This window comes from Parus major, chromosome 4 (assembly GCF_001522545.3).
Source record: "Parus major isolate Abel chromosome 4, Parus_major1.1, whole genome shotgun sequence".
NCBI classification, from domain to species: domain Eukaryota; kingdom Metazoa; phylum Chordata; class Aves; order Passeriformes; family Paridae; genus Parus; species Parus major.
Genome location: NC_031771.1, coordinates 25,832,298 through 25,859,073, shown reverse-complemented (window position 1 = coordinate 25,859,073; position 26,776 = coordinate 25,832,298). Strand labels below are relative to the sequence as shown.

The window sequence follows — 26,776 nt, the reverse complement described above, 5'->3', positions numbered from 1 at the left end:
TGTGACAGTTGGCCTCAGTGTCTGGCAACAAATTCAGTCCATTATACAAGTGGATGTCTCCTGGAAAACTGAGTCAGAGTGCTCCATGCATCACACAATAAATGGGATCCAATAAATGTTGGCTACTGATGCAGCTTTAATTTAATGTAGCGGGAAATAATAATAGCTAGACATTATCTGTTTCTCTGAATCTTTTCTCATACAAGTGTCCCCCATGTCAAATAAGGCACACTTGTCAATATTAAGCAGCCAGTTTGGATGCTTCTTCAAGAGCCTTCATGGGCATACCTCTCTACAATCATTTTTCACTACTGAATTTGGGCCTAAGATTGCCATTGGAATTACATTGTGGTATCTTTTATCGCAGGGACATTTCTGACTTTATATGAGAATCCCAGTATTGGAAATATTTTTCTTCCAGGATAGTTAGCTATGAAAGTATTTTGATTTTTTTTTTTTTCCTAAGTGAAAGTTTTTGGGGCTTTTGCATGTACACTGAAGACTTGTGCCCAGTTTTGTCAGGTGTTATTTCATTAACAACAAATACATGAAAAGATGCTTTTATTGTAAAGTGAAAGAAGAGTAAGCTGGGTTCAAAGAAAAAAAAGCCCTTTCTTGTTTATTTTTTTTTTTGGTTGGTTGGTTTTGGGTTTTTTTGTTTTGTTTTGTTTGGCTTGGGTTTTTTGTTTCTTTTAGGAACTTTTGCAGCCTGGGTCTTTTGCTTATGCCTGATTAAATTCATTGTCTGGTCACTGTGACACCTACATCCAAGTAGAAACAGGTCATGTCTCAAATGAAGCAAGGGCAGGACAAGACTATTCCTCATTTGGAACAAGTACAAGTTTCACCCCAAAGAGGGTGCACATGCAAAACACTTCCCTTGAAAGGGATACTGGGTCATTCCAGCATCTTTGTCTCATTTGCATGTCTGGCAAGGCTCTATGAAGACAGAGGAAATTAGTGTGCTGTCATCCAGCCTGCTTTTACAAATTGTACCAAGGCCTTGCCGGTCAATTCAAATCCATTGACCGGAATGGGTTCTGAAGCCCTAGCATCTTCAGTTTTAACTCTGAGCCATTTTGCACTCTCATTTATAATTCTATAATATTATAATGTATGCAATCAGTAGGCATTTGTTTTTTATCTGTATCTGAAATAAAAAATGAATTTTAAAAAAATACAGGGAAAGGCTACAGATGTTCACTGTGTAATATGGGGAAAATAATGTTTCTTAACATTCCAGGATGTAATACAACCTCTCCTCTTTGTGTATTCCCAGCAGCTGATAACTGTGGCAAGCCTTTTCTTATTGGAAGAGATGTCTTTAGACGGACAATACTTAGAAAGATACAATTATGATTTCCTTGTGGTTGAGTAATTAAAAATTTTTAAGGACATTAGTCCATTTTGGACTGAGAGTGCATTATGCTTTTATATAAAACTTTGTACAGTTTTTGGCAGCCAGGCACATTTCGGAGGGTAAGATTGCAATTTCTTGAAGGAGAGGAAGAAAATTACCAAAAAAATCCACTGCTTCTCACATTTTGTCCTTGAGCTGTAAATTTCCAAGAACACCTTAGTAAATCTGTTCAACATACCCTTAAGTTCTTGTGTTCCATGCTAGGGTAGCATATATCCATCAAATTGTAATTCCAAAAGGTATTTTTGTGCTGCTTTAAGAGGAATGGAAGCTCACAATCCACCACTTTGCTTGTCTAATTCTGCCCTTTATTAAAGAGCTGTGAATCAGAAGCTCTTTTCACTGTATGGCTTAGAGGATCTCTGCTGCACTGCACCACGCAGTTTTCTGAGAGGAATTATGAGCAATGATTTAAAAGTATTTTGAATGATTCAAGGCAATGCCTTGAGATGGAATCACAAACAGAAAGCTATGATGAAATGGTTGTTACTCCTTTCTGAACGTAGAGAAGTCTACTATTAAGGCTCTGCACATAACATGCAGTTTATTAATGCATGACATGGTTTTTAACTCTAGTGTACTGGGCAGGCTATCCTGTTAATAAAATTTCCTTTTACAGAGGGTCAGCTGAGAGTGGATGCCAATGTTTCTGTGCATCACCCTGGAGAGCCTTACGGAGTGAGGACTGAAGTGAAGAATATCAATAGCATACGATTTCTGGCAAAAGCAGTAGGTAAACGGTTGCTTCATTACAAGAGCATTGTAGGTATTTTATGTGGTCTGAGCTGAAAGATGGCAGGCTCCTGAGTGCAGTAATTGGCCTTAAATGGCCTGATCATCTTCACCCGAGTGTCTCCTCCATGTGCCTTGCCTGTGGGTACAGGAGTCCCATTTAGGCTCAGGCTGGGACCTTCAGACCTTGCCTGAGTGGCTGTGTCACAGGTGTGCCATTTTTAGTCCTGTCTCCTGAAGGACCTAGAACCTGTTCTGTAGCCTTGTTCCCAGTCCTGTCTCAGGACTTATCTTCTTCTGCTTCTCCCTGAGCTCCCTGAATGGACTCTGGACTCAGCTCTGCCCCTCACCTCAACTGGTACTGTCAGAGGACTCTTAGTAACACCTGCCTCTGCCCACTCAGACTAGTGGGACTGCACCAGAACATCAGGGCATGGCCTGGGTTTTGGTCACCCTTCACTCCTGGCTTATCCCTCTTTATGGAGCAGCCCCACTTGTGTTGCTCTCTGACAGAATAAATCTTAGTGTGAAAAGCTCTGGAAAGAGCGGGTATGTTAGTTTGCAGGTTTTTTGCAGTAAAGCCTCTGCCTACAAGAAGGACGAAGCAGGTGGTTAAGTGCCTAGCATGTACTAAAATATGGTAGCAGTGGTTTTGTGTCCTCCAGTGGAGATGATTGCTTTCCACTGAGCATGGTGTGTGATGTGTGTGAAGTTCAGATGCAGCTTGGGTATGAGGAAAAAAAATGCTGATTGTTACAACTCCAAAAGAAAACTGAACTGGATGACTACAAGGTCACCAGGAATGTATGGCTTGACTGCAGTGCCTGGGAGAAAATGGTTTTCACTTAAAGGAAAAGAAAGCAGATGAGGAAAAGACACAAAGAAAGAAACCGTGCTGGAGAGAGACAGTGACTGATAATTCTGCCTATAACTACTGCTGTTGATTTCATTAAGGTTAAAACAACAAAGTCTTCCATTATGGCATGGCAGTGAAAAATGAAATAGTGGAGTGCAGTAAAGCTAATAGTGTAGTCTAACAAGCTTACTCTTTTTTCTTTTATTACTGTTAGACTATGAAATACAGAGGCAAATTGAAGAACTTGAAAATGGAGGGACAATTTTGAATGAAACAAGAGCCTTTGATTCCAAGCTTGGGTGAGTTTTTATTTCGGAGGAACGTAGGAATAGCTGTTTTAGAGTGCCCACATATACATAGTGACATGATCAGGAACTGTAATACAATGTTGCTCAACTTGTGTCTTCTAAAGCTAATGTTCACAAGTAAAGTCTTCTCATAGGGAGTAATTGATGGCTGAGGCTTTTTCACAACAGATTGTGTGCTGCATCAAGCAGTGTCTGTGAAAATGACTGCCCTCTTACATGGACTTATTCTTTGAAGTGGTTTTAAGAGGCTCTCCTAACCTTCATGAGGCAGAGGTTCTGGGTTGTGGTTTTGCCATAAAACTGATTCTGTGGTGTCTTACCACATCTTGTTTTGTTTTTATTTTAGGTGCACGGTACCAATGAGAGACAAAGAAGGAAAACAGGATTACCGGTACGTTTTTTAAATAGACTTAACTTTTCACAAACAGAATTTATTAAATTTCTGAAGTGTATCCAATGTAATAAGGATGTAAAGTTAGTCAGAACAGTGAGTCTGTGTTGGAAGTTTACCTTCTACTAGAAGGGGCAGAGACCTATCAAAATCAGTGCTCATCTGCACAGTTGAGATCTGGATTTGTGTCTCATTTCTGGTGAAACCCTTGGACCTTTCACACCTAGGCTGTGAGTATTTCAGCTCAAAGTGGGAAAGTTGAAGGTTTACTGTGTGGCCAGTATAAGTGTATTCTTAAGAATGCCTGACATAAAACATCAGAATATTCTGAGTTCAGCATTGCGCCTACTTTAAGTAAATACAGAGGGAAATGGTTTTCAGCTACCAGGCCCTGTTTCTTCATGCTGAGATTCTGTGATCACAGATCACAAATGCTGTTTGAAAATCCTAGCTGCTATTGAAAGGTGCCAGCATTTCATGGGCAGACCTAGTGAAGGTGTAACCTTGCTAAGTACTTTGCCTTCCCTAAGTGTAAGAAGACAGTCACTGAACCATAAAGTCACTCAGGAAGGATTTAGCTGTAGGGCTGAGGGGACAAGGCATGAGCCTTGTTGGGAAGAAGTGCTGCTGGGAATGAGTTCTGAGGGAATACTGCAAGGCAGCAGCACAGCTGCTTAGGGCCATCATAGTGCCAATCCTCCCAGTAGTTCCGAGCTTTGCGTCCCAGAGAGAGCTTCCCGGTACTCCAGAATTCACTTTCCAGCAGGAGACTTGTAGTTCTGCAGGACAACATTCAGAGCCACTTAGCTTGGTCAGCTCTGTGCTCCTGTTAGATCTTCTTTTCTACCATTTGCTACAGCAGAGCCACAATTTTGAAAACATCCCACAAACTTTGAATTCAAATCTGCTTTTTAGATTGTTTTTGTAGAAATGCAGCAGTGATCATTTTGTGAATTCCTTGTTATGGTAGGGGTGGGCATGACGCTTATTTGAAAAGACTACCTTGAAAAAATGCAGAAGAAGTTTAATTAAAACCTAGACAAAACTGATGAGTCTAAGATATTTCAAAAAAAGACTGTAAAGATTATTACTGGTGCTATGATTATGAACAGTATTGAACTGTAAACTGGTTTTTAGGGTTTTTTTTGTAACTTAGTGCTGCACATTATGCATTAATCTTAAAATCTGTGTTTAGGTAGATTTTAAATAGAAATCATTATAGCCTAATGCCCTTTATTCTGGTGGTTTTGAACCCCTCGTTTGATCATGTAGGAGTGAAGTTTCTGCTTCAATCGCAGTTATTTGAGTCATTTGAATTGGCCTTCTCTTTAAGAGAGCCTTTTGTTCTGTGATAGCACCCTGCTGAGCACAGTAACTTTGCTTTTAGCCCAGCATGAGATTTCATCAAGATTTTTTAAGTTTGGCTGGAAAAGGTTACAACCTGCCCAGATCACTCCTGGCAGTTGGCTGTCAATCCAAGTTCTTCCCTGCCAGCCCACTCCCATTTTTGTCCAGATCTGTAATTCATGCTTGATGTCAAAAAGAGTGGGCTGTTTCAGTATCTTTTACTGGTGCTATTGGGACTTGCTATTATTTTTGGTGCAGAATTGTTTGAATTACCCCTTTTGTATTATGAACTCTTTAACAATTGGTGGAAAATTCCTGAAGAAAAAAAATAGAGGCTTTGCAACAGTTTGGGGCCTGATCTCTTACTACTTACCAGTGATATAGCAAGTCATTAATTTTTAATATTATGTTTAGTTGAAAGGGTGACGGAACTTTCAGGGAAGTATAAACTTGTGATATAAATTTCATTCCTTGTTTAGCTTCTGAGTGAAAATAATTATAAAAGAGTTTCTCTTCATTTTTTACTAGGTTCATGCCAGAGCCAAACCTTCCCCCATTGATTCTGTACGATGCAAAATCTTTGCCAGCTAATATGAACCATCAGCAAGTGATAAATATTGATTGGATTCATGAGAGACTGCCTGACCTCCCCAGTGTGAAGAGAGAAAAGCTTGTTGAACAGTATGGGATTCTTCCTGAACACAGCTTCACCTTATTGGTAGGTCTATTGATCAAATGCTAAAATAAGCCTAGAAACTTCAAAGTTGCACAGTTCTTGAAAAGATTTACAAATGTCATATTAACCAGCTGTCAGTCCTTATAAATATTCTAACTTGGAAGTGTGTCCAATTCATACTTCGTACCATGGAGCCATACACATAAAATGGTGGAAAAAATGAACCAGACACAGTGTGCCAGGAAGTGTTTCTCACGCAAAGTGCAGTCAAATAACTGGTACTTAATATTGATCTTGTCTGTCTAGACATTGATGCACCCCTGACTGACTGCAACAAATGTACAGCTTGTGGATGCAGACCCTTGTGTGCAAGTGTCTGCTCTTCAGCTCTGGGCCTGCTGCAGGGCTGGACACATTGACTGTATTTAATGAATATGAATCAAAATCCAAAGTCTAAATCTTTCTGCTTCATGTGCTCCTTGACCTACCTTCCACATTATTGGAAACACTCCCCCTTCTTCCCCCCAGGTTTATTTTTAGGGAAATATACCAAATGGTTGTACAGTGTCATCTTGGACCTCATAGTGCAGTTTGCCAGGGATGGGGTAAACTATCCCGTCAGAAGAGGGGATGAGAAGGGAAATGATGTGGCAAATACGCTTATAAATAGGGAAGTGACAGCAAAATTTCATAACTTCCAAAATTGTTCTAGAGGACTATGAGCTTCTTAAATGCAATATGTCATCTCTCTTTGCCAGTGGTAAATATGGGGAGGGACTTATTATACTCAGATTAGACATTTCACATACCCAGTGAAGCTAGGAGAATGTCCTGCTTTGGTTACCACTGTCATTAGTGGAGACAGAAGGAAAAGGACTTTTTCAGAGTGAAATTCAGAGCAGAACTGTAAGTACTTTAAATTGTCCTCTGGAGGAGATCCTTTCCTTTGACTATAAATTAAGGGAAAGCAGTGCAGATAACTATCTCATATCCCTTCTTTGTATGTCTGTAATTTAATACACTTGTTCAGAGGCTGATTCTACAGGAAGAAAATGATTCTGTGTTCTGGGGAAAGCTGTTAGGAAAACTGCTTTTATGCTGCTGTGCCATTTTAGTGAGTTGCAGACTGTTTGGGGGGCAGGTGAGTCATAATTCTCATCAAAGTCACAAGACTGCAGTCATAGTATTGAGAGGTGTCAGCAGTTCTTACCTTTCTATTTCATTGTATAAGCTGCAAAGTACGCTTTTACAGCCAGTATTCCTGTTCATGCATTCATTTGTTCACATATTTCTAACATATTAAAATAAAAATAATAGTAGAAAGGGTAGATAGGTCCTGCATCCTTTTTTTCTGAATTTTTCTAGTTCTTCTCTGTAGTACATTGGTCCTGCCAGCTGCTAAATACTACAGCTGCTTGCTCATTTTCCAAGCCAGTAGTACAGGGAGGAGATTAGGAAAAGCAAAAGTAAGGCTGGTGGTTTGAGAGAAACACTTAAGTGAAGGAACAGAGTAGGGGAAAACCTAAAAATGATGCAAATACAATCACTCATCACTGCTACAAGTAGACTGATGTGCTGCCAGTCTGCAGCCAGTGACACTGACTACATCCTCCAAAATGCCCTTGTCTTGGTTTTCCTTGTTGAGCAGGGCATGGAATATAACCAGTTTGGGTTGGCTGTTAGACTGTGTCCACACCTGGTTTTGTGCTCATCCTTGGCCTGTTTGCTCTGGGGCACAGAGTGGAGAAAGAAAAGTGCTGCTCAGCATCAGCCAAAACACCTGTGTGTTGTTGGCATTGCTGTGGTCACAAATCCAAACCACAGCACCGTCTTTAGAACATAAACTCTGTGTCAGCCACACCCAGGGCATCCACTCCTTTCACTTGGCATCAGCCCACCTTTAGTGTGTATCAAGTTGCTGGTACAGGTGACTTCTGTCATCTGTGCCAACTAGCCCTATATATTTGCCTCATCTGACCTTTCTTTCAGCTGTTCTCTCAAATCTTTTATTGCCTTTGCTTTTCCCCTTTTCCTTATTTTCCTTTTTGCGATGTGTAAGCAATTAATGAGCTCCAAGCTGAAATTTGGGATTCAGCTTGTAATAAGCTAATGCATCCATTTGAATGCATGAAGCAAGCACGCTCTTCGTTGCGGGTCTCCTTTTACTGTGCATTAGAATGTCAGCCTGCACACTCTCCACCAGAGCTGCTTGCCTGTGCACTGGGACACCCGTTAACCTTAATTCATGGGGAAGCGCCGTGTCCGTGGCTGCGTTCAGCTTGCATCAGAGGCTGCACAGGATTGCTGATAGGGCCAGATGCACACATCTAATGAGCATTCTTTCAGGTTAGAGTGCCCAGGAGTGCTCGTTAAATAAATGGCAGTTGTAGCGGAATGGCTCTAAAATGCAAAGTCTGTTCTGCACCAACTTGATAGAGAAAGCATTTTGTGCCGAAGTTACAACCAAGCATACATACTCCAGTATGCAGGGTACCTCCTGAGCTTGCTTCCAGAGCTTTGTCCTCATACACAGGAGCTGCTTGTGCATACTGTGGTGTTGAGAAACTGAGATTCCTCCTTTGCCTCATTACAGGATGTACTGAAAGGGAAGAAGTACTCTATTAATATCTTGGTATCCAAAATGCCTTAAGTGTAAACGGCTTCATTTTTGGCAGTTTTATATAAATTGCAGAAATAAATGATGCTTCTGATTTTTCTTCATGCAGAACTACTCTTCTCATAGGAATATAATTCTTTGAGCCTTGTAGACTCCGTGGTATTTGAGTACTCAATTTCTTTATGTAATTTCTACTTTGCTCTGTAAACTGGTAAGCTGGCAAATATATCAGTCAAGAAGGATCTCTGACAACTTTGCCAGTTATGGTACTACAGTATTTTCATTTTGCTATCTGTTGAGTAAAAAAATAAGATATATTGGCATAGACATTAATGTGTTAATGCAACAGTTCATTTTCAAAATGCATGCTGACACCCAGGGAGGTTCAACCAGAAAATACATTGATTGTCACAGTACAGCATGAGAAAAAACCAGTCTGATCACTTCCTTTGTCATGTGAATTCTGAGTCTTCCCATGCATCTACTGTTCCTCTGCTTACTGAGATAAAAGTGGCTGTTCCACTTGGGCTGATTGCCCTAGTAGAACAATCACATTGGCAACTCCTGCCAACAGTAAAAGTGGGTTGCTGGAGAAGTTGGTTTTAACATTTTGTTTTATGCCATGCCATTGTCATACATGTTAGTGTGCAGGTGAACTTCTGCTTATTTTTAGAATTAAAATAATTTTACAAGAAGCTTTAGGAAAAAGTTTGGACTTTCTTTGACTGATCTTCTTGTCTACTGGATGTTCTGAGGTTTTTTTCCCCTGACAGTTTTGTACATTTTTGCAGCACTTATTACCTCACAGTTGGTTATTGTAGGAGTTGTGATGGTAAAAACAGGAATAACAAAGCAGCAAATGACATTTTATTTGTGAACATTGAAGCAGTTTTCTTCCTTAGTTCTTTGGGAAACATTTCAGATCTTTTAAAAAATAAGTTTGCATTACATTCCCAATGTCCCTAAAGATTGTACCCATGGTATTCTGTAAAATAAAGTATTGTTTTAAACTTGTTTAAAAGGTACCTGAAATCAGTACACCACTGGGGTTTTTTATATCTCAGTGCTATGAAATGATCATTTTAAACCATGTTTAAGAAAGAAATTTGCATCTGATTGAAATATTGGTATGTCAGGTTTCATGCCAGTGAGACTTGCATGAATAAATTACAGCATATTTGGTGTGTAAGGGGAGCATGGTGTGGCCTGGATCACAAACATGATGCTACTATTCCAGGTTTCTGGTTTTGTTTCAATGAAGTTTAGAGTAGAGTATTCAGAATGAAGCGAGAACAGGCAGTCAGCATTCCTGTAAATCCAACATGTTGGAGCATGGAGTGGTTTTCAGCTCAGATTTGCCGCAAGGGACAGGTCTGTGAGTGTGTTGGTAGTTGGAGTGAATTTGGCAGGAAAAGAGTTTACCAAAATGTAAACCTAATTAAAGTCAAGTAGTGCAGTATCTAGAAATTGAAACTAATCAAGTTATGCCTACATTTTTTTTTAATATGACAAGAAAATAAGGAAAATGTTTAATTTCTGTCAGTCATTCTGATGTTTTGACACACTGCCTTATTCATTTCAGTCTAGCATTACTGGGTTTTCCTTCTCTTTGGCTACAGAAAATGACAGTCACTTTTAAAAACCCAAAACGAAGTACAAAGGAATTTTGGGGAATGTGTCTGGTTATGTGTGCACAAGTAGTGAGTATGGGGTTCAGAGACTTGGTAGCATATGTAAGTCTGTCTCCCTGAGTTTTCCTGGGCTGTTCTGCACTTGCTGCCTGGAAATCATCTGATTAAAATGCGAAGGCTGCGTATGTTTGTCCTTGATTTTTCAAAGGTCTGGCAGCAGGATCAGAGCTGTAACTCCAGCCAGGCTGTAAGTATCCGGAAATCTGGATGTACCCACTGCTAGGGATATGCTCTGTAGCCTGTACATGATGGAAGTGCTGGATGTGCTGCGTCTGAGCTGTGTAGCTGCATTCAGACATGTGGCATCTGCAGATATTATTTGCCTGTGCATAATGTTGTAGCTAGACCTACTCTGCCTGGAATGTTTGTAAAACCTTCTGCAGCATGTGTAGAGAAACCAGCATTCAGAGATGCTCACTTTTTCCTACCTAGATTGGACAATCGTTGCTGTGTAAAGGAACCCACCATTTAAATAATGAGTGTTTGTTTGTGCTATTGAATCCTGAGGTGAATTAGAAAGAGTACAGTACTTGGCAATACATCATTCCAGGAATTCTGCTTAACACACACAGTTTTTAATCAAGTTTACTGTGCTTTGGTAATCATGTCATTCCTTTACTTTTTTTTTTTAAGTCGAATTTGTTCCTTTAGTCTATTTAGCCTTCGTTTTGCATAATTTGATTAGAGAGTAACTGCTAGTTAAAATAGAACACTGGAGAAGAAGAGAATGATGTCTATGTGTATTAGATAGATAACTAGTGGAAGTTAAAAGGTTTACCTTGGTTCACAAAAGTGGTTTCCCAGGCTGAGAACTTGGTTTCTTTGGTCATGGTCCCAAGGTAAAGGGAATGGGTCTGATTTTTGTCACACCAGTTTTACAGCACAGACATTAATCTAGGTACATTTTGTTCTGTTTCACAGAACAGAGATCAGTAGTTTGCAGTCTTCTCAAAAGCCATACATCATTATCAATGAAAAATGTGGTATCCGGAGCTTTTGGAAGTTTGTGCTATGAAACTGCAGAGAAGGAAAGTCTAAAATTCTGTATGGCTATGGCAGAAAATGGCTTTTAAAAAAAGGACAAATGAGACTGTTTTGATGGGATCTGAGTGGAGAACTCAGGCTTTGTTTTTTAGTTACCCTGCTCTCTTTTTGTTCATAACTGTTCAGAGATCTGGCTGCAGGCGGTATCTGCTTGAGAAATGTTTTTGCTGTGATGACTGTATACTTAGAATAGCTCCTTGGCTATCTCTAAGCTGTTACCTCCTGACTTCTGTGAGCTGGCTTGTCCTTCTGTGTGTTTATGGCACATACTGCAGAAGTTCAGTGGCATGCTGGATTTCGATGCGTCCTTTAAAAGGTAGAAGCTGTCACTTCATACCTCTTCAGCCTTCAGTAAACCTAATGAGTTCTGTGCTGCATTTAAAGGTCCATCAATGCCTTGATGACAAACACCACAGCATTCAACAGACTGTGCAGTATCTGTTCTTCTAAAAACAATCTCAGATTTCACTTAGGCTATAAATTGAATCTCCCACTGTCATATCTTCTGAGCTTTTAGTGTGCTGTATAAAAGTTTACCATAGAAAAAAAAAGGAAAAATAAAACTCTGCTTCTTACATATGACCTTTCTATATCACTGAAGGGTATATGCGAGCTAAACTTACTAATTCAATCCAAAATAAATAGAAGTGATTTCAAGATCAAGAGGCAAGTAGCTGCAGACAATTTCAGGAAAAGGCTCTTCTTGGTATAAGGTAGCATGACAGTTGTGAGTTGGCAGCATTGTATTTTACAGCATTATGCATAATACACGTGCAAAGATGAGAAAGCTTCTGTCCAAATGCTAATTTAGGGAGGCATTAAGAGAAAAATGATCGCTCATTTGTTGGAAGTTCCACTGAAACAGGCAGGCTGACAGATAAACTGTATGTTCCTGCTCTAGGCGTAAGATTGTTTGCTGTTATGTTAATAAAATTGCTCCAAAGGCTCGTGACTTTTCACAACTGATGTTTACTTTAGGATTGAGCATTTATATGCTGAGTGTGAGTGTATAATTAATTGTAACCTGTAACCCATGTCACCTGTTCCAGGTGACCCTGCCTTGGCAGAGGGGTTGGAATGGATGATCTCCAGAGGTCCCTTCCAACCCTAACGATTCTGTGATTCTGTGATCATGTTTGCACTTCAGAATTGATACATTTAACTTTTCTTAAACAGAATGAAGATGGACTAGCAGAATTCTTTGAAAGTGTGGTAAAACAGACCCAGATGAAGCCAAAGAAGGTGATTGGCTGGATTCTAAATGACCTGCTTAGTTACTTGAAACAACATTCCCTTACAGTAAAGGAAAGGTAAGTCTTCTTCATTGCTACAGGGGTGACACAAAGTTTGTCATGATTGGCACCCTGTCACTCCATTGCTCAGGGCTGCTTTAGTTGCTACCTGTCAAGTTTGTTACTCCAGGCAGTCATGCACAGGCCTTGGCTCTGTCCTGCTGAATGGAGTTAGACAAATATGTGGCAGAGAAGAGGATCATGTAGTTAAGACTAGCAGTCAGTCTTTAGAGTGTGATGATGGCAAGGCATGGTCAGGCCATTTGTGCTGAACATGAGGAAAAATAGCTTGTCACACTGAACTGTGTGATCTTTATGCAAGCAGCAGTAGCACAGCTACATTACACCACCTTATTCTCTGAGGTAACTTCTGCCCACTTTTCCCTTAGCCCAGTCAGTTCTTCTCTCCTGGCTGACCTCTTGAACCTTCTAGAAAAAAAAGAAATTTCTTCTACAGCAGCAAAGCGGGTAAGTACCTTTTTGATTTTGCTGTACTCTGCATCTGTGTCTGCTTACTTCAGGTAAGCAATAGTGATTTTAGAAATGTGTAAGTATGTGTAAGATAATGTAGCTACTACTAATGTAGTAATTAGTAAGTGTGTAGTGATTTTATAATCATTGTGTACCAGTACAATGGTTGCTTTAAAGGGAGGTTATTTGTTATTATGTATTATTAAGTGTTGATAAAGGACAACGTCTGTATCTATACTATATCATTATAATAGATGCAAATGCCTTACGTTTGTATATAATCTTAGAGACATATCTGCATATTCACTTTTAGAAGAGGGCTGAAGCCAAATAGTAGACTTAAACAATGTGAACTTAACTCAAATAAATCCTGCTTCTGAACAGAGCAGACAGTAGATCTCAATTTCACTATTCCAGTCAGGCCTGCGTGAAAGGTCAGTGGGAGCTAATCCATGGCTTGCAGTTAAGATCAGAGTATCGGTTACTAGATTCCTAGGGACAGTAAGGTCTACATTCCCAAGCATTAGCACATGGGAAAGGATAGAATTCATCCAAGTGTAGTCACAAAAAGAGTTCTGCATTGTTGTACCTGACTCAAAACGGGGAGAGGTCTGGCCTTTCTTTTAACCTTGCTTCTTTGAGCAAGTGCTGTCATGAAGCTCTCAAGCAAGTAAAGCTGGGGTTTATTTTTCATCTTGCCTAGGACAGCCTGAAAAATCAGCTCTTGATGATTTATATCTAAAACTGTGAACTGGATATGATGGGAACAGTACTGATTTGTTTGTAAACAAAATTTAGAGGCTTTTTTGTGATGGGCCATAATCAGTCATTCACCTTAAATTGCTGCAAGCTTATTTATATGGAATGATTTGTCTTTTCAGACTAATTATTATACTGTAGATAAGTGCATTAGGTGACTGTTTCAGTGTTTATCAGTGAAACTGTTAATGAACTGTGAATGAACTTTCTGGTTTGTTTTCTTTTTTTGGATATGCATGTGGTTCTTAATTAATTTGGTCTGTGTCTGTGGATAGCCAGCTGCATAAGACAGGCATCATAAATAGGGATTTAAGTGCCTGGTTTCAGGCATGTGTATTTAGAAATTTTGTATTGGGAAAGTAAAAGCTTCAAAAAGGAGATAAAGTATTAATAGGAAAAGCACTGGAATGCAGAGCAGCTCTGTGCCTGCAGGGCTGTGGCACACCCATCAGTTTGGTGTCTGCGTTTGAAAGGGAAGCTTCAGAACTCCAGTCTGAAGTCTCTTCCTTGTGGAGGTAGGGACAGGGTACTAATGCTCTTCTATGGGATTTTCTGCTTTGTGATATATTTGTGTGCCAGGCACTTCTGACAGGATGTGAAGCGTCAAGAATTTCAGAAATGCATTTGTTGTTTAATTACTAACTCCTTGTAACGTGCACATTGTCCTCAGTGATCTGAAACTGGACCCAGAAATCGCAGTACTGTTTGCCCTCACCGAGTGATGATGCTATCAAACTGCAGAGACCTTGCCACATTTAGAAAAGTATTTTGGTTGCCTGGATGTCAGAAGAGTAACAAATGTTTATAACAATTCTCAGCAGTAGGCAGAGGAGCTGGATGGCCCGAGGGCAGAAAGGGCTATATATACACAGCAGCAGATGAATTGCAGCTCTTGGGGAGGGGAACATGATCTGCAGTGGCAGACACTGATCCAATGTGGAGGGATGGAAGGGTTCGATGGGGTAAGCACACAGACATGTGTACACATACGTGCTCGCTGCGGGAAGCTGTTAACCACTTAAATTATTTAAAAGGTATTGTGTTTGGGCTCTGCTGTCTAAGGCAGTAAAACAGGCAGATAAAAGCTGTGAGCACTGGCTGTACACACCAAGCATTGTGTGGTGGGATGCAGTGCCAAGCTAAGGGCACTGTGTGCTCACATAATTACCATGTAGGTAATTACAGAGCTCATGCTCAACTTGCCATCAAACATAGCATCCCACTCCAGAGGTGTCCAAAGCAGTTCCAGGCTGGAGTTCCTGTGCAAAGGAGGGAGAAGCTTCCAGCTCTGCTGGCGTGCGGGGCTGTGGGCGAGTGCATCCTGGATCACACACACCGCCTGTGGCCCAGCCCAGAGGCACCGTTTTGAAGCCCACAGTGCAAGGAGCCAGTGCTGCTCATCCAGGGCTGAAATCAGTCTGATGGGGAGTGTGCCTGCAATGGGGCCTTGCTCCTCAAGTTGCCAGGCTGGCAGCAGGTCTATGTCAGGCATAACAGACCTGCCTGTGAGTTTTATGGGAGTGGGCATTATGGAAGGAGGCTGGTTCCTGGGCCAGGGAAGTGGAAACTCGTCCCTGCTGCCATGAGTCGTGCTGGAGCAACTCTGTGTGGACATCTTGGTCACTGGTTCATGGGGGATCCATGCCCAGCAGGCCATGGAACAGAGCAGACCTTGGGTATTGCTGGCTGCTGCAGTTGCTTAGGTCATCCACATAAGAATAACTTCAACAGACCTGCTTGGCATTCCTATTTTAAAGTAGGTAGCAGGAAAATTAGTACAGTACCCATATCTAAACAGAACCATCTGCTTTTACAATTATGACTACACCATCTGGGGGACCGGACCCAACCTGTCCCCCACTTCTCTGAGAGGCTGAGGGACACCTGCCAGACATGTAGGCTTCCGTCACTGGAAAGGAGAGGTGCCCACAGGACTTGCTGGAGTGGTGCTGCCTGCTGCTTTCATCCTGCCCTTGGCAGCAAATCACTGCAGATAGGGTTTCCAGTTGGAGCATTCTTAGGCACAGCAGTCAGCTGGCATGGTCACCAGCTGCAAAATGTTTGATATGATGCCCACAACAGCCAGACGTGTAAGTCCTGATTAATTCATCTTGACCAATGCTGCTACGCCTGCATACGTGAAGACTACAGAACATCATTAAAATCTAATCACGCTCAGGCAAGAATCAATAGTAGAAGCTACTGAGATTTCAGTAATGGAAATGAGGCTTGAGATTCCCTTTTTGGCTCTGGAGACTTCATAATTTGATCCTCCTGTGCTGGTACAGGCAGTTTGTGTAAATGAGTTGAAATCGTTTTTTAAACTGCTTTCTTTAGATTTGTACTCCTTGCCAAGTGGAGAAACACATTTTTTAAAAGTGCATCTTTGACAGGTCTTGGCCACATTTCTTTCTGCTTTCCTACATACCTGTAAACAAGCAAGGGCCTTGATAACATTGTTGCTCTACTAAGTGGAGATGCTTGTTACCAAATGGGAAGGGATACATGATGCAGCTGTCACAGAGAAAATCTGGTGCCTTCAAGGTTTCTAATGGGCAAGCTTTCCTCAGTGCCAGGAAATATTTGGCATGCGCATAACAGGGAATCAGAGCTGGATCTCTGACTGTAAAGCTGTCCTGCCCCGATCTAAGTCAGCCTGATGTACATGTTGCTCCTGGGTAACTCTGCCACAGTTGGCTGCATAGATTTTGCTCGTTAGAGATTTCCCCTTCCTCCAGCCTATGGCATCCTGCTTGAATACGTACCAGTCCTGAAATTCCCATTTGCCTTTTTCCAGGAGAGTTAAAGGGCTTATTCTTTGTCCACTGTAGACTGTCCAGGGTATTTTGCTAGAGGCTGTGCTGTGCCTGGCGAGGACAGGGCTCATTCTGAGGGGTGACATACAGTATGGGTGCCTTGGGAGGCCTCCAGGACAGAAACTTTCCTGCTTCATCCCTCAGGGAAGAAAAGCAGAAGGGCTGCCTGGAGTAGCAATGGAGAGCAACAACAACAACAAAAAAAAAACAACAAAAACACCACCACAAAAAAAGGCAAGCAGCTGCAGACAGGCTGAATCTCTGTAGGATGTGATGTATTTATTTCTAGGGTTATTCCAGGTAACACTGGCATGATGATTCTTAAATATCACACTAGAACAAAGATCTTGTAGAAGACATCATATGCAGCACTGATTTATTCAGTATAAAGATCTGAAAGATTTACTTACAGCTATTGTAACTTTGTCTGATTATCAGTAACTTCAATATTGTGATCTGCCTTTGGCCCTCTCACAGGGAAAAATTAAGATGTAGCTGCCACAATACAGCCGTGTGTCATTACCCTCTCACAAGATCTCCAGAAGAGTTGATAAGATCCCATAAAAAGCTTCAGGGTGCCACTGGCAAACAAATATCCTCTTGCAGCAACTGTATGAATGCACAGTTCTTAAATACTTGCTGTGACTAAAGACCTTTAACCAAACTTCTTTTGTACCCAAAAATTTGTCATGCTGAAGCAAATTGCTGGGGTAGTTTAAATCCCATCCCATGTGCTTCATTCTGTGTTCTCTGGCTGACCTACAAATTATTTAACATGCAGTTTGAATGCCCCTCCTTGCCTTCCCATCCCAGCCTCTTCTTCATCCTACAGGGAATATTTAATGCTGAAACTTTGACATGACATTAATTTCCATATTGGGACACAACAATGGCCCAAACATACAATTATATCTTCAGCTCAGGATGAAGCACAACGAGCTGTTTTAATAAGGGTTTTTTTACTCTCCTCCCACGGCCCTGAAATAAAAGCAAAGGGAATACAGAAAATGACTGCCCAAGGAAATTGGTTTTTTATAAATGTTCTCTCCTCTCAAGTGTATTCCAGGGCAATAGCCCTGCTGCCGTGTAGGAAAACACTAGCATTAACAAGTGATTATTCCACAGGCCTGGGTTTGCCCAGCAGTCCAGTACTTGGAGATGATGCATAGGTGGGCTGGGGCTGCTGCATTCATTCTGCTTGGCACCATTTTTCTTCTGCTTTGTCATACGTATCCTCATTACAGCCTGCTGGCGAGGACTGGTAATGGGATGAGTTACCTGGGATTGGACTTGGTACAATAGTCAGCTAATCGTCAGTTCCCGGGCAGAGCCATTGCTCATGGAGATGCATTTCCTTGCTGCTCCCAGGCAGTTCTGTGAATGATGTGAGAAGAGCAGGAGTACTGGCAGAGGAGCAGCCTTGCAGCCATCCCTGCTGTGGAGACTCCTCTCCCAAACAGGGAGTGGCAGCTCTGGGCATGAGGAACAGAGGGCTGTGCTCAGCAAACCCCTCTGGAGAGCTCCTGGCATGGGGGAGTGGGCAGGGCCCGGGCTGCAGGAGGCTGCACCGCACCTGCTGCAAGCCATTAACCTGGACTTGTGCAGGAACCGGCAATGCTTTGTCTCAGTACAGGTGGCAGAAAAGGAAAGAGGTACAAGGGCACTTTCAGAGAGGCACATGATTAAATCTCTGGCTTGTTCATGTTTAGGCAATCTGCTCTTAGTGAAAATAGGGCTTCTTGGATCCATAACTGAATGTAACAATTGCATGTAAACAATGTTGGTAAGTCAAGCCACTGACCTTTGATGCCTTTTATTGTGATTTTCAGGTGCTTGCGGAATTGTGGAAGGGAGAAGGGAAGACTCCCCTTGAAATTGTTAAAGAACAGAAACTTGAACTGTTACAGGATCAAAAAGAGCTTGAACAGATCTGTCAGGCAGTGATTGATGGACAAGAAAATGAGGTGATTATGATGGTGCTGGGAACCTTCTGCAATCTGGCACTGAAAGGGGGTTAAAATAGCCTCTCTTTTTTTCCCTTTCCATAGCATTTGAGCTCTAGGGCCAGAGCAGTAAAGCTGCTGCCAAGATATTATCAGGCTTTTCTTTTCCTTTCTTATTTTACTAAGTGGGTTTTTTGAAACTGAAGCTTACGCAAAATGATCTGCAAAACAAATTACCAGTCTGGCTAATGTGCTAAGTCATTCTGAGAGCCTATAAAACTTTAATGCAGGAAAGCAAAACTGCAGGGCCCTGTCCCTCTCCAGCTGTACTGCCATTAACCTGACCCTGCCACCCAGCCACATAATTCTGATTTTTATGTCATCTGTTGCGATATCGGGGCAACACTGTTAAACTGTTCTGAAGCTGGAGATTGAAGTTACCTGCCAGCAAGGCATATATTAGTTATGGAATTAGAGACTGTATCAGAGCTAGCAAGGCAGAAATTCTACTTGCATCTGACTTTTTGCCATGTCCCTGTCTCCATCCACTGCCAAAGAGAGGAGCCTCACTGGCTGCTGCCTGACAGTGGCTGTGGGGTGGGGAGGAGCCAGAGCCCTCTGGCAGCAGCAGCAGCTCCACAGCTGCTGCCCACTCTGCTGTTCTGCTGGGCTGTGGCAGCAACACAAACACTTCCCCGTGGGGGATGATTGGCTCTTCCCCATCTCCTTGGAAAGACACACAGCAACCAGTGTGGCTCAGTCTAACAAGGTCTGAGCTGGAAAAAAAGGGAAAAAACCCTTGTTGATCATGAAAGGGAGGAGTGGGAAGGGATCTTGACAGAGTCTATATAATCTGCTTTATAAAAAGCAAAATGAAAACAAGTGCTTATATGTTCTCTGGAGCAAAAATGTAAAAGCAGAAGTGAATAGCTTACTTCTAATATAAACAATGTCTAGCTCCATTTGCCATTTGGAAAAAAACATTAACATCTTTTGAGAACAATACCACCCACTCCAGATCTCATTGGGGGATGCTAACAGCTCTGCAAGAGCTTTTGATAAAATGAGCTTGCAGTAGGTCGGCGTGACCTCCATCCGACTTGACTCATTTACAGAGCCTGATAAAAGTGCTGCTGTATTTCCAGGCTGGTATGAAAGCAAAGGCAGGGAAGGAAAGAACATTAGAACTGACTGGGAAGTACAACAGCTGAAGGTCCATAACCACACTCCCATTTCAATGTGTTTTGAGAGTAACTTTTTTCAGAACGAAATAGCTTCTTAACAGCTGCTCAAACCAACACTGAGCACTTCATGATAATGCAGGACCAGGACTGTACTGCACTCTGCCCCACATAGGTAATTTCTAGCAGATCCAGAGTAATGAGTCCTTTCCACTGTGCAACATAACAGAGAAGACTTTAGACTGACAATAATTTAGATACTGTAATGAGAAGCAGTATTTGCTTATGGATTTGGTATTGGCAGTGCACAGATCCTATGTTTGCAACCCTTCCCTGAATATCTGCAACTCTGTCATCCTGTTGCATTGCATTGCATTTATTGTGTTCTGCCCAGTAACTCTGACAAGGTAGAGAATGCCTTCCCTGCCACACAAACAGTAGGAAGGCCAGATGCTTGTCTTTCAACAGTAGCAGCTCCTTTAGGAAGGCCCAAAGGTGAAATTTCTGATCCTTTCAGCTTTTGAACATGGCCCTTACAATGTACCAGGAGATTGTGCATCAAAGGCTGTCTGATAGGAGGTCATATTTAACCAGTTAATTAATCATCATGTTGCAAAGATTTTGCACTTAAAGGAAATAAGAAACACCTACGTCTGGTGAGGTCCTTCACAATATTATCAAATAGATTTTGATTTGATGCAAATTATCTGTTATAACAGGACATTATATTCAGTGAAATAGCAGATCCTATTAGCAAGGAAAGTCCATCTAATTTCTCTGGCTCTTTTCCAGGAAGGTACTGTTCAAGCTGCAGACACTGCAAAATCCAAAAGTGTTTTCTGACTCTTTCAATAAGAGGAGCTCTTCCTATTAGTTGTAAGGCCTTGCTGCTGTAGTGACTTGCTGTTCTCTCATGGGAGCAGAGCAGGAGCTTATTGCAAGGCTGAAGGCAGTTTTTATAAATAACACTTTAGCCCAAAATGCAGTCTTTTATCACTATAGTCCAAAGAGCAAAAATATTCATACCTTGGTTGGGAATAAGTGAAGATGTTCGGTTTTCCTGTAACAACTGTGTCTGTTGCATTTTTTTTTTTTCTTTAAAGGTTATGGCAATAAAGACAGGAAATCGAAAAGTTCTAAATAAGTTAATTGGTCTGGTACAAAGGAAAACACAAGGACGGTCCAATCCTGTTCTGGTGAAGCAGTTATTAGAGAAGAAGCTATCAGAGTAGCCACAAGAGAAAAAGCACACAAAGAAGCATGAAGCACATAAAGAAACATGTGCTTCGTTCTGTCTGCAAATGAACTTCAGCGTCTCCTTGTGCAGCATCGTGCTTGTTGGTTATACTTCAAGCAGCTTGAAGTCCCAGTCTTCCCTGAATACATCAGCCAAAGGCAGATGGGCCAGAGAAAAGCAGGATACAGCCATTTGCATCTCCCACGCTTTGATGTGGCACTAGGAAATGTGATTTCCACACAGCCCTGGGAAACAAGCTCCCAGAGGTGTCTGTGAGTATGCAGAGAGCTGAAACTGCATGGGTTAGTTTTCTAATAAAGCGGGCACTAACTCAGCTTTTCTGTCTGCCTGTTTGTGAGAAGGGACATTCACAATCTCAAACAGTCTGGGTGTACACTATGTAACTCACTGTGGTGTAAGCACAACAGTAACAATGATTAAAACACCCAGAAGTAACTGAGGAGACCATGTGTGCCTCGATACCTAACAGGAGGGAAAAAAAAGTTCACTGCTACCATTCTTCCTGTTTTCTGAGGAAAGGGGAAAGGATGAAGCCATGAGCCACTTAACTGTGTGCCTAGGAGTAGTGCCATAGACAGAAGTGCTGGCATGTCACCCTGTCAGATTGTTTGCTCGCCTTCTCCCAGTTCTGCACCCACATACCTGCTGTGCCTGCTCTTAGATCTGAGGAATGCCTGAGGGGTGTGTGCCTGTGCCCTTCTGAGGGTCACATCCCATTATGGCCTCAGAAGTTCAGAACACAGCAGATGTGTTTCTGCCAGCCCTGTACAATCTACAGCAGAACAAGTAGAATCATAGAATAGCTGGAGTTGGAAGGGACCCAAAAAGATCTGTGGAGTTCAGCTGCTGGCCCTGCAGCTGGACAGCCCCAGCTCCCGTTTGTTTATTTTTTCTCTGCAGGCAAGAACTTGGCCCCGTGTTACGAATGCCCAAGGCCCAGGGCTTCTGCTTCTCTGGTATGTGGTTTTCTCCTGTCACCTGGAATTTCACTGCTTTGGGGAAGGAATGGAACATGCAGTAGGCTTATCAAAACTAAGATGGATTCATCTGGGGTTCAGTCCTTCTCCACTACTTGATTCTAAGGGGTGTTTTGTGCTGGTAGTTTTTATTTTTGTTTTTCAGTTCCTGGCATTCAGTGTTCACTGAAATGCAGGGATCTGAAATAAACTTCCCCATCCCAACCAGCTTTAGTTGATCGATCCATTAACAGGAAATGCAACAAGAAGGAGCCTGTCAAATTGTCATGTAATAGGGAGAAAAATCCCATTTAGTACCAGATGCTTGAGGTTTTTAAATCCCTCCTGGAAACTGCTAAGCCATACTTTTTAAAGATCACACCTACCTCAGGCCTCATAGCTACTTCTTCAGAATTGTTCTTTAGCATGTGCCTGCAGGGCAACATTGTCACAGGAGATCAGCAGGTGTGGCCCTGGGACTTAGGTCATCTTTGGCAAATGTAATGCTTGCAGCAGGAGTTCAAAGCAGGCTGATGGCAGTTCCTCCCCCTGAGTGGCAGCTGATGTTATGTCTTGAGGAGGACACTGCTGTACAGACTGGCTGAGGTTCAACTGCAAACTCCTTCATTAGAAGGAAAAAAACCCTTTGGTTTTCAATACATTTAATGAATAAAATGTATAGCCATTCAAAAAAAAGTACCTTTACAATTCAAACACCATCATACAGCTTACAAAAAGCAGTAAAAGGATTGCAGGTCAAAAACTGTGACCCTTCAAAAACCAATCAAACAAAAAAAAAGCCTAAACCTCCAAAAACTCCCCAAATCACACCACGCTCAGGATTTTCATGTAATTTGACCTTCACACTAAGATGTCTACTATCACTTTTCACATCATGAGCAAAACCTACCATTTTTACTTAGAGTGGTGTGAGTTTTCAGGTAAGTGTTCAGTCACTAAAGGTTTAGATTATACAACAAAATACTTTAATTCTGTTCAACTCTTGCCATGGCAGCAAGAAACAAGAAGGCACAAGGGTTTCTTCAGGAAATCTTGAATCTTAGAGAGCCTCCCTCAGTTTAGAAAAACAGTTGTTTCCCAGAGGTGGTCCTCCAAGGTTAGTGTTTATTGTGGCACAGATAGATGCTGCTGTGCTGAGTTCCCCACTGCTGTTGTGGGTGCCTTTTAAAAAGAGAAAACAACGATGTATTTAGAAGAGTAATATTTACTCTTAGTAATAGTTACATAGGTGATGTAAAGGAAGGAAGGATCTCAACTAATGTAGCAAGGCTACTGCTGATAATTCTATGTGCTACTTCTTCTTAGCCACTCTTTTACTACAGAATTATACTTTGCTAATGTGATGCAAAAATCTGTTAAAAATCACCAGCCAGGATCTGAGTCTGTGTCAGTACATCATGCACTGGACACTGTCCTGCATGGCATCGTTATCTCTCAACTGGAGACAACATGGATTTGATGGGTGGACCACTCAGGGGATAAGGAATTGGCTGGCTGGTTGCATTCAAAGAGCTGCAGTCAGTATCTTTATGTCCAGGCATAGACCAGTGATGAGTGGGGTTGTCCGTGGGTTGTCACTGGGCCTGGTTCACATCTCGGCTGGTGACATGCACAGTGGGATCGAGTGCTCCCTCATCCATGAGCAAGTTCTCTGATAACAACAAACTTTTGAGATTTTAGAGCATCTTAGGGGAGCTAAAAAACCTTCCTGAAGCAGAAAATCAAGCATGGCATGGTTGGCACACTACAGGACAGAGAGACTCGAGAAGCGGGGCTGTGGGACTTGAGGCTGCTGGGGGATGACAGACTTGTCAAGACCTGGCAGTGTGCACTTGCAGCCCAGAAGGCCAAATACGTCCGGGGCTGCATCCAAAATCCTGTGGGCAGCAGGATGAGGGAGAGGATTCTGCCCCTCTGCTCTGCTCTGGTGAGCACCTGCAGTGCTGCGTTTAGCTCTAGAGTCCCAGCACAGGAAGGACAGGGACCTGCTGGAGCAACTCCAGAGGAGGCCATGAAGGTGATCACAGGGCTGGAACGTCTCACCTGTGAGGACAGGCTGGAACAGTTGAGGTTGTTCAGCTTGGAGAAGACTCTGGAGAGACCTTCCAGTACCTCAAGGGGGCCAGCAAGAGAGCTGGAAAAGAACAAGGGCATGTAGTGGTCGGGTGAGGGAGAATAGCTTTAAGATGAGAGAGGACAGGTTTAGATTGGATATTAGGAAAAAAGTCTCTACTATGAAACACTGGAACAGGTTGCCCATGAAAGCTGCATATGCATCATCACTAGAAGTGTTCAAAGCCAGGTTGGATGGGGCTTTGGGCAACCTGGCCTAATGGAAGATGTCCCTGCCCATGGTGGGCAGTGGGGAGAGGTTAGAACTAGATTAAGGTGCCTTCCAACCCAAATCATTCTGTGATTTACTTTAGGTCTCAATCTATTTTCATCTCCACCTGCCAGACACAATGGATAACAAGATTAAAAAGGGATAATTGTAATGTTCTTCCCTTCCAGGGAAAGGAAGAGCAGCCATAATCTATAAATTTTGCACTACAATATGAAACAGTTCACTTATAAAATTTTTAAAGAACTCTTTTGCAGACACACACAAAATGTAAATTTCTTTTTGATAGGAAAAAAAAGTGGTTTGAGTCAATGGAGATCAAGATAATGAAGCTTTTTAACATTTGTGGAGATACCAGCTACCAACTTCAAAGCACTGGTAGCTGGCAGTGCTCAGACCTAGTGATGGGAAAGCTCAGTAGGGCCAGCTCACATTGCTCCCAGTATCCCAGCCTGCATTAAGGGGCTCATCAGTCACCTCATACCCTTTTGACTGAACCAATACAGCCAAAACATGGGATCCTTTTTGCCTGCCAAGAGCCTGAGACAGCAACCTAAATACGACCACCTTCCCATTTCCCTAAATGGAGCTCAAGGCAAATTTTAAATATTCAACAAGTGGAGCACTGTACTGAGCAAAACAAAGACCTTTGGTTTCTATGTGCTTAGTAGTAGTTGATGAGCACATAAAAAAAGCAGAAGCAGCAGCTTCACAGAATGTAGTGTCTGCTATTGTAAAGACAAATAAAACAACCCTACAGGAAAGGTGGGTCTGCAGGATAGAAGGCAGAGCCTGACTCTGAAGTGTTGGACACAGAACATCCTGCAGACATCCTGCTGTTCCAAGTGTGGCTGTATCGAGGCTGGAACTCCAGAATGAAGATTGAGGCTTTGACCCCAACTTGGAAGTCTCATTTAGCTTCTCTAGTACTCTCTGATCTAATGATTGTAGATGCCATCTGTGCAACAGCATCAGGCAGGGTGAATTAAGGACAGTTTCATGCAGATTTTCAGCAGTTACTATCCACGAACAGAGGACCAAGGAAAATGCTCACAAATTAAAAGCTGACACCAGACACTGACACAACCGTCTCATCTACTCATTGCTGGAAGTCTTTTAGGAGGTCAGGCCTGAGGGTGGAGAGCTGATACTTACTATCTCATATAGCTGAGGTATCCTGTATCTGAGGCTGCAGAAGAAGAGAAGAAAGTTGTCTGAAAAGATGCTGGCAATGCTCTAAGTAGTGAAGAAAGAATTTCTAGCACTCAGCCTTGGCTGCAGAGTTTAATTTTAACTTTGTTAAAAATAGAAGCACACGATAGGAACCTTAACTACAAAATTACAGCAGAGCATTCAGCTGTGATTTCAGTGCGGCCCCTTTCCACCCTGCTTTGCGGTGTGGCGTCGGGGTTCTGGGATGTTCTCGTGTCTCTTCTGAGCACCCTCTACCTACACCTACACAACCACTGACCTCAGCAGCAACCTCACAGGGATTTATGGCCTTGTGTGCATGCTCTACCTGGAGAGTGTTTGTTTTTTCACACAAAGAAAAACAAATTGGGTTTTCAGTCAGCTCTCTGTTCTCTAACTGCACAAGGCAGAAGAAGGAATAGCACGCTCCTGGTTGGTTCACCCTCGTTGCTGGCATCTTCTTAAAATGCTATTTACACATACTCATACACACACATTAGATTCTGAATGAGGCAGTGGTCACTTAAAACCAAGTTGCAGCGGACAGGAGGTCTACATTTATCAACCCAAATTGACAGAAGCTTGCCTGCATTGGGTTGGCTTCAAGTGCAAGTTTTCCCATCCCCGCAGAAGCTGCAAATGTGTAGGTAGTACACAAGACAGAGAGAATTCTATTGCTAAACAGTATGAAGAATACAAATACAAATAGTAGTACAAAAGCAGTAAAATACAAAATCCCAAGTTGTCATGATCTGTAATTTGCTGCACATTTTTCTGCCCATTGTGATGGAAAATTTAGACTCCCATCTTCAAGAGCCCCTGGGCCAAGCCACATCAGTAACTAGGGATGATTGCAGTGGAAATACAAAACCACTGGGAACCACTTCTCTCCTGACCGTACTTGAGCCCACATCCCACATTAGGCTAGACAGACTGAATTTTAACTGCAATAAAGCAAACTATAGAAATTTTCAGGTGCCACCATGAGGGAACAAAGCTGCAGAAAGAAGGTAGTTTAGTGAGCAACGCAGCTGAGCATGCTCCCAGTGGAACTGAGCCTTCCCTCTAGGACCATCCTAGTCCAGATCCTTAAGATCTCTGGTAGGGCGTATAGGCATTTCACAACTCTCTGCAGCACTTGCTGACCAGCTGCAGGAATATGTGGTGAGGGATCTTGGCCTTTGGTTTCTCCCCTTTATCTGTGGGGGTTCCAATTCATGACCCTGTGAACGAGTCCCACGTTGCCTGCTGGCCTTGCCCAAGAAAAAGATTGGTGACTGTGGCAGATCCCACTTTATCCCACCTCATACACAGGCAGCAAAGTAACCCATGCAACATTCCCTGCCTTGTCACTCCAGCTGTTGGAGGAAGGCCTCCATCTGAGTCCAGTACTTGGAGCTGCAGAGCTGTACTGCTGTGATCCTCAAAAGAGCCAACAGCTTCACTGTAGGGAATGTTCCCTCCA

The 26,776-nt window shown here is 42.3% G+C and overlaps 1 protein-coding gene across 5 annotated transcripts in view; it reads left to right on the top strand.

Moving 5' to 3' along the window:
* The window catches only part of GATB (glutamyl-tRNA amidotransferase subunit B), a 56,918-nt gene that overhangs the window by 20,940 nt on the left and 9,202 nt on the right, over positions 1–26,776 (top strand). For 4 of the 5 annotated variants that reach the window (XR_001521029.3, XR_001521030.3, XR_001521027.3 and 1 more), the window contains exons 6-14: positions 2,040–2,153; positions 3,223–3,307; positions 3,663–3,707; positions 5,583–5,772; positions 12,259–12,392; positions 12,764–12,842; positions 18,250–18,384; positions 20,648–21,053; positions 21,703–21,758. Coding sequence is in view for 1 of the 5 variants with exons in the window: in XM_015624745.3 (XP_015480231.2) it covers positions 2,040–2,153; positions 3,223–3,307; positions 3,663–3,707; positions 5,583–5,772; positions 12,259–12,392; positions 12,764–12,842; positions 18,250–18,384; positions 20,648–20,776 (911 nt within the window). In the remaining 4 variants the exon portion in view is untranslated. Of the gene's footprint in view, positions 1–2,039; positions 2,154–3,222; positions 3,308–3,662; positions 3,708–5,582; positions 5,773–12,258; positions 12,393–12,763; positions 12,843–18,249; positions 18,385–20,647; positions 21,117–21,702; positions 21,759–26,776 lie in introns of those variants that run through there. The other variant, XM_015624745.3, reaches the window with a different exon arrangement.